A 10,360-nucleotide genomic window follows, 5' to 3' on the forward strand; every position below is an offset into this window, starting at 1 on the left:
ATGTTGCACTTTATAAAGAATTGTGCAACCAGTTTACACATGTATTTATGTGCAGTCTACGCCAGAATTTTGGATCAGACTGCTTAGTAAATGAGCCCCTATGTGTTTTGCATTGTCTACGTGCATTAACACAAACTAGCGCAATGTGTGAACGCACCCAAAGGCTACATTCACACGATGTATGCCCGCCGTACCGTAGTACGGCGGGCATACATCGGTGCTGCGGAGAGGAGCAGGGGATGAGCGCTGCTCACACCCGCCCCTCTCGTATAGGGAGATACAGCGCACGGCGCCGTAATACGGGAAAAGATAGGACATGTCCTGTCTTTTCCCGGGCTACGGAGCGGTACGGTGCCGCACTGCACCGCTCCCGTAGGGCGCCGTGAGCCCATAGAAGTGTATGGGGGACGTATAACGGTCGTATATACGTCCCCCATACATGTGTGTGAATGTAGCCTAACTGTGATTGTAGTTGGGGCCACAGGTCTGCAGGGATCCGTGCACCATATGTCACTATGATACTCAGTTCATCTGCACTGGTTGGTCTGTAGAACAGGACACTGTACGGTCCATGATTCACATTCAAACACATCATGTTATACTGACCAAATAGCGATGATAGAAATCTGGGAAAATGTAAGTTTTCATGCACCTGCCTTTGTAACTTTAGGTCATTGCACGCCAGCCTAATGGGGCGACAACTATACAAGTTTTTCCTAGTCACATTCCAGGTGTCCTCACTTTTACCAGTGTGAGGACAGGTCCTGCAGGCCGCCTCTAGAGCGCTGCTCGGAGCCGACACGGTGTGTGACGGAGGAGGGCGGGGACAAGGAGGAAGACTGAGGCCCCAGAGCCTCTGCTTCCCGGAAGAGCCCGTCCTCCTGTGTGTGCGGCTGTGCTCAGCGTGACGACATGGTGCTGGAGATCATAGCCCGGGTCATCAAGGTGCAGCTTCCCGCCTATCTGAGGAAGCTGCCCGTGCCTGACAGTATCGCTGGCTTTATCAGTCTAACAGGTAATATACATGGGATGAGGCAGGCCGGTGCACTGTGGCTATGACCGGCCATGTTTCTCTCTGCCGCACTAGTTGTACAGGGTGACAGTGCCAGAGACTTGTGACTAGAGCCGGAGTCATTGTGCATTGTGTCCTGAAGGCAGAACTCATCGGTATCAAGGTGTTGGAAGCAGTTTCAGCTCTGATTATTAGCATAGATCTGCTACAGGTTTTCTTCCTTTATACTGCAGCCCTTTTCTCTTGCGTTCCCCTTTTTTCCCTCCCCACCTTACAAAAGCTGTAAGTGCTGCCATCCCTCTCATAACTGAGTCATCTGAGGGCTTGTTATCTACCAGGCAAATTCTACTTCCTGGCGGTGACACTTAATATTCAATGCAATACACTGGAAACTCCAGGATTTTTTCCCCCCAATTTTAGTGTTGACAAAAGACTGCAGTAGCGCCGTTTTCTGTGTGGTCCAAATTACACCTTCCTTATACATTTCTGATTAATATTTCAGTTCTAAGGCTACATGCACACTAACGCATGCAGGCGCACAGGAGAGGAGGAGGGGAGATAGAGATACATGGCGCACGGCACCGTAATACAAAAAAAGATAGGACGTGTCCTTTCTTTTCCCGGGTACGGAGCCGCACGTGTGCTCTGTGCGCCCATTCCCAGCCTATGGGGGATGTATATATGGTGACCCTATATACGTCCCCCAGCAGTCGTCTGAATGTACTCTTTACTTAGGCTAGTACAGTAATTTAAAAAACAAAAAAAATCAGACTTATTTGCAATATTTTTAACTCTTTTAGGAAGCATGCGCTTACCATGCGCGTGACCACATAGGAAGTGAAGGAGAGCCGCGCGCATGGTAAGCGCCGAGCGCGTACCTCCCTGCGCCGGCTATACAGTTTAAAAAGTGTTTTAAACCACGATACCGCGGTTTAAAACACTAACAAAAATAAGCTCCGGCACCAGCTCAGCCTGAGCTGGTGCTCGGTGTTTTCTTCTGAAACCTGCCACTTCAAGTGGTAGGTTTCCTTTAAGGCCTTAGTTTGTAAACTGTAGTCTTTTCATGACCTGTTCCTTGCCAAATCTTTGGACCCGCTGGCCAACACAGAAATGTAGATCCAAAAGGATGACACAACCTCCCCTGCTTTTCTGTCCTTTGGCAACTTACATTTGTCTCACAATGAGAATAGAGAGAAAGGTGGAGTAGATACACACCTCTCACCACACTGGACTTCCCATATCATTCCCTCTATCCCTAGGAATGTCTGGCTGATGAGGAGGCTTTACTTTAGGTTTCAAGATAAAAACCAAAAAACTGGAGAAAACGTATTGACTCGAGTATAAGCCTAAGTTGGGAAAGGTATTGGTGCCAGCTCCCTGCCCCCAGTATATAACCAGCCAGCCCCTTGTCCCCTAGTATATAGCCAGCCCCCTGCCCTAGTATGTAGCTAGCCAGCCTCCTGCCCTCCCCCCAGTATGTAGCTAGCCAGCCTCCTGCCCTCCCCCCAGTATGTAGCTAGCCAGCTTCCTGCCCCCCCAGTATGTAGCTAGCCAGCTTCCTGCCCCCCCAGTATGTAGCTAGCCAGCTTCCTGCCCCCCCAGTATGTAGCTAGCCAGCTTCCTGCCCCCCCAGTATGTAGCTAGCCAGCTTCCTGCCCCCCCAGTATGTAGCTAGCCAGCTTCCTGCCCCCCCCAGTATGTAGCTAGCCAGCTTCCTGCCCCCCCCAGTATGTAGCTAGCCAGCTTCCTGCCCCCCCCCCCCAGTATGTAGCTAGCCGGCCTCCTGCCCTCGCCCCAGTATGTAGCTAGCCGGCCTCCTGCCCTCGCCCCAGTATGTAGCTAGCCGGCCTCCTGCCCTCGCCCCAGTATGTAGCTAGCCGGCCTCCTGCCCTCGCCCCAGTATGTAGCTAGCCGGCCTCCTGCCCTCGCCCCAGTATGTAGCTAGCCGGCCTCCTGCCCTCGCCCCAGTATGTAGCTAGCCGGCCTCCTGCCCTCGCCCCAGTATGTAGCTAGCCGGCCTCCTGCCCTCGCCCCAGTATGTAGCTAGCCGGCCTCCTGCCCTCGCCCCAGTATGTAGCTAGCCGGCCTCCTGCCCTCGCCCCAGTATGTAGCTAGCCGGCCTCCTGCCCTCGCCCCAGTATGTAGCTAGCCGGCCTCCTGCCCTCGCCCCAGTATGTAGCTAGCCGGCCTCCTGCCCTCGCCCCAGTATGTAGCTAGCCGGCCTCCTGCCCTCGCCCCAGTATGTAGCTAGCCGGCCTCCTGCCCTCGCCCCAGTATGTAGCTAGCCGGCCTCCTGCCCTCGCCCCAGTATGTAGCTAGCCGGCCTCCTGCCCTCGCCCCAGTATGTAGCTAGCCGGCCTCCTGCCCTCGCCCCAGTATGTAGCTAGCCGGCCTCCTGCCCTCGCCCCAGTATGTAGCTAGCCGGCCTCCTGCCCTCGCCCCAGTATGTAGCTAGCCGGCCTCCTGCCCTCGCCCCAGTATGTAGCTAGCCGGCCTCCTGCCCTCGCCCCAGTATGTAGCTAGCCGGCCTCCTGCCCTCGCCCCAGTATGTAGCTAGCCGGCCTCCTGCCCTCGCCCCAGTATGTAGCTAGCCGGCCTCCTGCCCTCGCCCCAGTATGTAGCTAGCCGGCCTCCTGCCCTCGCCCCAGTATGTAGCTAGCCGGCCTCCTGCCCTCGCCCCAGTATGTAGCTAGCCGGCCTCCTGCCCTCGCCCCAGTATGTAGCTAGCCGGCCTCCTGCCCTCGCCCCAGTATGTAGCTAGCCGGCCTCCTGCCCTCGCCCCAGTATGTAGCTAGCCGGCCTCCTGCCCTCGCCCCAGTATGTAGCTAGCCGGCCTCCTGCCCTCGCCCCAGTATGTAGCTAGCCGGCCTCCTGCCCTCGCCCCAGTATGTAGCTAGCCGGCCTCCTGCCCTCGCCCCAGTATGTAGCTAGCCGGCCTCCTGCCCTCGCCCCAGTATGTAGCTAGCCGGCCTCCTGCCCCCGCCCCAGTATGTAGCTAGCCGGCCTCCTGCCCCCGCCCCAGTATGTAGCTAGCCGGCCTCCTGCCCCCGCCCCCGTATGTAGCTAGCCGGCCTCCTGCCCCCGCCCCCATTATGTTGCTGTCCACAAAATCTCACACTTTGAAAATGAAGAATTTTTTAGAATTTTGTTAATTTTCTGATTTGCATTTCTTTCCGAAAAAAAATTAACCACTTACTTTTTTTTTATGAACTCAAAAACACCTGGAGTTATAAACGCTCATAGGGACACATGGCAAATAGTCTGGTCACTAGGCTGCAAACAAGCGTTGGTGATAGGGGGTAAATTACCTTATATCCTGTCCTCCTACATATTACAAAAGGCTTGAGGTTAAACCAAGCTAATGCTACAGAAGGCCCATAACCACATATGTTTCTATTTTTCTGTATATTAATCTGGTATAAAACTGCACCTGGACATAGCTGGTAAAGTATGTTTGACACCAAACTGGCAAAAATGCAGACAGATCATTGTCAGCCAAAATCGGTTTCTGCACACCAGGCTGGATTTTATGGAATTGCTTGGGAATGGTTAAACACAAATCATTGTTTTACCATTTCTGATCATGTATTTTCTGCAGTTTCAGAATGGCTGCGATTACTACCCTTCCTGGGTGTTCTCGCTCTATTGGGCTACCTTGCAATACGACCATTTCTGCCGAAGAAGAAACAACAGAAGGACAGTCTGATCAATCTCAAAATCCAAAAGGAGAACCCAAAAGTGGTTAATGAAATTAATATTGAGGACCTGCATATTGCCAAAGCTGCCTACTGTCGATGCTGGCGTTCAAAAACGGTAAGTTCAGCCGCTGAATTTTCCGGAGTGGTAGGTATTTACTCTACATGAGATGCAGGCAATAGTATGTAAATTACTCCTAGATGTAAAGTTACTGAGTTTACTCACTATTTGTCCTTCTTAGCAAACCACAGTAGTGTTTTATATTCAGTTTTACTGAAGCAGAGCTGAGGCATTTGTGGAAAAGAAATATACTTCTGTTTTTAAAGAGAACTTTTCAGAGGCTTTTGGTAGATGTAAGCACCCCAGGTTGTCACTGACCAGTAACTGGTCAACTGTGACCACATCAAGATAAAAACAACTTTATACTTGTCTAGTGAGGAGTCTCATCAGATTTCCATCAGAGCAGATCTTCAGTAAAGCCAGAGAGGTACCTACCTCTTAGGTTCCCTGTGCAATCACTGGAGGTCCAGGGCATGGGCACTGTAGAGTTGTATGAATAGTAGCATGAGTTGGGTAGAAATAAAGGTTTTTGTGTTACTTGGTACATCAAGGCACAGGTCCATAAAGAGCTGTGGGTGGTTTAGTGCCCAACGAAAATGTTCCCTTTACTAGTGCCGGAGAAGCAAAAATTAGCATAGTTCCTGCGTTTCTCCCTTTTCAGACAGTTACAATTGAATGGTTCTTGCCAGGATCAGTTTTATGTTTGGGTGCATACATTTTAAAAATTTACTGACACATACAGACTACAGAATGCTAGGAATTGGACTCCAGCTTAAAACATAACAAAGCTGTACTATCCAGTTGCAGAACTTAATGTGTTGAACCTGTCACCAACATGTGCCAAAAGCCCATAACATGACAAATGCATATGTACTTTTGTCATGTTTGTGGCATGTGTACATCAGCTAATATCGTCATTGTACCAACTTACCTTGCTGGGCTGGGAATCAAATTCAAACAGTTGTCTGCTCCTCATACTTTCATACTTTGTGTTCTAGGAAAAGGGGGGGGGGGTTAATTTAAACCCTCTAGGGTACCCTGCAGGGTTTGATTGCTCATACTATGTACTGCAATACTACTGTATTGAAGTATATAGTAATATTACTGCAGATCTCTAATAACCTGTGGTAACTATCCATGGCAGGCCTACTATTCTCTGAGAATGTAGGGCTGACATGGCAACGATGGTGGTGCACACGAACAGCTCTGTTAGTTGCCACAGTTGGGTTTGAGGCGGGTACCAGCCCCTGAGCTCTCTTCATATACAAACACCCCACCCCCCAGCAGTAGGACGTAATATTATGTCCCAATGCGAGAAGGGGTTAAGCTATTGATTTATACGCAAAGTGAATCTTCCTCTCCCATCTATGGGCAATTTACCGTATATACTCGCACAAAAAAATGCTGAAAAGCCCCTGTCTGCTGTATTAGCTGGCAGAGGCACATCTCTGCCGGCTGTTACAGCAGAGAGAAGAAAGAAGAGGAGCCACGGGGATGGGAGCACCGGGGACCGCCGGAAGGCGAGTATGTACATTTTTTTTTTTTTTTTTTTCAATGTGCTGGGCAATCTGGGGGCTGGCAGGTTGTACACTACGGGGAGCTGGCTGGCTGGCTGTACACTACGGGGAGCTGGCTGTACACTACGGGGAGCTGGCTGTACACTACGGGGAGCTGGCTGGCTGGCTGTACACTACGGGGAGCTGGCTGGCTGGCTGTACACTACGGGGAGCTGGCTGGCTGGCTGTACACTACGGGGAGCTGGCTGGCTGGCTGTACACTACGGGGAGCTGGCTGGCTGTACACTACGGGGAGCTGGCTGGCTGGCTGTACACTACGGGGAGCTGGCTGGCTGGCTGTACACTACGGGGAGCTGGCTGGCTATTTACTGGGAGGCTGTGAGCAATGCATTTCCCACCCCCGGCTTATATTCGATGGTAAAATTTTGGTGGGTAAAATTAGGGGCCTTGGCTTATACTCGAATATACGGTATCTATTTTGGGGCAAACTGAATTGGACAGACATGATCTACAGAAATGTCTATTTTAGGATTTAACTTCCTGAAAGACATTTTGCTACATTATTGCATTGTCATGACCACATATCAGAATACATTGATGTTTTCTTTCTTTAATGCAGTTTAGGGTCATATTTCTGCATGTTTGTGTTTTAAATGGGTTCTCCCATGGAAGAAAATTCTCAAATTTTAATCCCCTAGTGATGTTAACACAATAGTTTTTAACCCTTGACTTCACAATGTTACTCAGTTTTATTGCTGTTTTGGCTCCCATCACTCAGTGATGGTCAGTGTAAAATCCCAGGGTGTGGACGGGGGGCTCCCTAAGCAGACACATTTTGATCACTCTAGTTCTGTGGGGTGACAACGTGGTTAGATTATCAGGGTACAGGTTTATATAAGCTTTCATCTGGCTTCTGACATTGTACTAACACACTGACACATAGAAAGAGAGATGGGACAGATCAGAGATGATGAGATCCATTAGATGCCTATGACATAGCTCTCCTACATCTCTACTATTCTACAACACACTACATCTGCTGTGCCTTCCTTCCCAGAAAAATAACTTGTATGTATGTAGCTTGTAGCTCTTCTCTTGCTGCTGCTGCCGGCAGGAACTCTGTGGGGCAAATTTACTTACCCGGTCCATTCGCGTTCCAGCGGCGGCTTCTCCGCTCTGGATTCGGGTCCGGCCGGGATTTAATAAGGTAGTTCTTCCGCCGTCCACCAGGTGGCGCTGCTGCGCTGAAAGTAAACTCATCGCGCCGGAATGCACCGAGCTGGACCAGGTGAAGGTAAGCGGTCCTTATGCGACACATTTTCGGTTTTTAAATGCGGCGGTTTTTCCGAATACGTCGGGTTTTCGTTCGGCCACGCCCCCCGATTTCCGTCGCGCGCATGCCAGCGCCGATGCGCCACAATCCGATCGCGTGCGCCAAAATCCCGGGGCAATTTAAGTACAAGCGGCGCAAAACGGAAATATTCGGGTAACACGTCGGGAAAACGCGAATCGGGCCCTTAATAAATGACCCCCTGTGTCTGTCAGTGTGAGCTCCATCCTGGACTGCAGGGGGTGGGGCTAGAGGCAGAGTGAGAGAAACTCTGCTCCATGGCAGTCACACAGAAATCCAAGATTGCGTCCCTGACCCCAAGTCAGAAGTTACAGGGTTGTGTCTAGGGGCAGCTGAAATTGTATACACCAGGACTGATAGACAGGTTGGACTTATATCTGTGAAATGCTGTATTTTTGTTAATAACAGTGAATTAGAGACTGTGTTATTTTGTTATCCTGAGTACATGTAAGAAACTTGTCTTTGTGTGAATAAGGCTGGCCTTCCTGAACCTGGACGTTAAAGGAAATCTACCATCAAAATCAAGCACGATAATCCAGGGGCAGATCAAGGCACTGTGACACTGGTAATCTTCTTATATTTGTTATCCATGGCCTCCTTCCTTCTAACATTAACTTTTAACATTCTGTTAATTAGCCTGAAGGGCTATGTGCATGTTACAGAGGCCTTCTTTGCTCTGGCTTCATAAGCTGTTGTTACACTGCAGAAACACATCTCAGTCTCACCCTTCTCTGAAGTGTAACTTCAGAATGTAACAGCCTGTAATCTGCAGCACTGAGGGGCTCTGGTAACATGCCCATTGCTTTTCTGATTCATTAGCAGAATTTTAAACAATTAGTTTAGAAGGAAGGAGACCATGAATAACAAATATAAGAACAATACCACAGTCACAGTGCCTGGATCTATGAGTAAGTGTCTCTGGTTTATTATGCTTGACTTTGATGGTAGGATGGGGGATCTGAAATGCTGTAATTCAACATGCTCAGTTTGGCAGTGGTTGTTCACCATGTTCCCTCATTACCAACCAATCTCTTCTCATTTTAAATGCAGTAGTGTTCAATAGAAATTAAAACCTGTTATCTGGCTGTTCCCGTTGTCTTTGATTCTGTATATGTTTGACAGGTATCTTTCTATACCCAATCAAGCCAAATGTTGTGGGAGTTGCTTAGACAACGCTCTTCCCTCGTGGACACGAATGTATCTTATGGATGTGTGCTAGACAATGAAACTATGTATTGCAATTGGCTCATGCACACATTTGCAAATTATAACACCGGTCCTGCTCCTGCAGAATACCTCATGCGCCAATAATTCACAGGCTGTAACCAACGGGCCACAAATACGATATGGACGCCCCTCTTAAAGGGGCATTCCAGGGTTTTTATTCTTATGATTGTTTGCAGGTCTTCAATACCAGTTTGGCAGGTGTCTAAGACCTGAGTGTAATATGTTGTAATGAATTATCCTCTGTAAAATTTATCTAGTTATGGATCAGTGATTCTGCTTTAAGACTGATCAACCACTTGAGTTTTCTTTGGGGTGTAAGTGGATGTACCTCTTCATTATTTGATGATCTATACTTTTTCCACTATTGTTAATGATGCAGTGTTATTTTTTTGCCTCCTCTTTAGTTTCCTGTCTGTGATGGCTCCCATAACAAGCACAATGAGTTAACTGGCGACAACGTGGGACCACTTATTCTCAAAAAGAAAGAAGTATAATAAATGTCAAAATTTGCCATCATTTAGGATTAGTGACTATACAGCTGTAGTCTTTAACACATTCTCAAGACATGTTGTGACTTGTGTCAGTGTTTAACTTGAAAGCTCTGAGCGAGTCCTTTGTACCTAATTGATAGATGGTACATGGAGAATTGTGCCTCACTCAAAACTGATATACAGTGCCTTGCCTTGTAGGCTTGTACCCCTATTTTGCCCAAATGTGTTCTAAAACATAAATAAGCGGTGTCTGTAGACAAGGCAGTAACATTTAATTATTATTCCAGCAAAGAACTAGAATCTGGAAAATTGTCTTTGTTTTTACATTACAAAAATGTGTGGGAAAAATAAGGTTTGCATGGTGCTGGAGGGCATGCACATGAAGTTACAGTCCCTTTACAGTACCAGTGTCTGACAATAATGGGGAACTAGTTTCTTCCATGTAATAATTATGATGCTTTCGGTTCTGCTTGGGGCTCATTTTTGTAGAAAAAAAGAAACCATTTTTTACACTTACATTTGTGAATGTAATGGCAAGTCTGCAGTACCTAGTTTCCTTGGACCAGCATTTGTTAAATTTCAGTATCAATAAATGGTGTAAATTCTGCGTAATACATTTTGTAATAAGTATTTTTGGATTTGGTGTTTCGATCATGTACATAGAATTGTCTTCTTTTTATATTATAGACTTAAAGAAGTAAAAATAAACACCAACAATGAACATATTCTAGTTTTTTAATTTTTTTTTATTTTGAACATCTGCTTCACACTTTTGTACAAAAGCCATCATCAAAATAAAACTAGAAATTTTGTTTCCATTAACCCCATACATTCTAGTTATGAATATGGAACTATTCATTAATTCATTTTAACATTTTTAAAACAGGATGTGTTATTAAGACAATATGATTCAAAGGAACCAGAATGTATGAACCATAATAGAGAGCCAAACTGGCTGACTGGAGCCCTCTGTGAATTACAATGGCCAACCTTTAACACTACATTT

General features: G+C 47.6%; 1 protein-coding gene across 1 annotated transcript; it reads left to right on the top strand.

The window, feature by feature from the left end:
- Positions 1 to 774: 774 nt before the first annotated feature.
- Positions 775 to 10,079, top strand: CISD2 (CDGSH iron sulfur domain 2). Its single transcript, XM_072118734.1, has 3 exons — positions 775 to 1,015; positions 4,611 to 4,825; positions 9,268 to 10,079. The coding sequence occupies exons 1-3, from the start codon at positions 913 to 915 to the stop codon at positions 9,355 to 9,357; spliced, it is 408 nt and encodes a 135-aa protein (XP_071974835.1). The 5' UTR covers positions 775 to 912; the 3' UTR covers positions 9,358 to 10,079.
- The last annotated feature ends 281 nt before the right edge of the window (positions 10,080 to 10,360 follow it).

This window comes from Engystomops pustulosus, chromosome 1 (assembly GCF_040894005.1).
Source record: "Engystomops pustulosus chromosome 1, aEngPut4.maternal, whole genome shotgun sequence".
Lineage (NCBI taxonomy): Eukaryota > Metazoa > Chordata > Amphibia > Anura > Leptodactylidae > Engystomops > Engystomops pustulosus.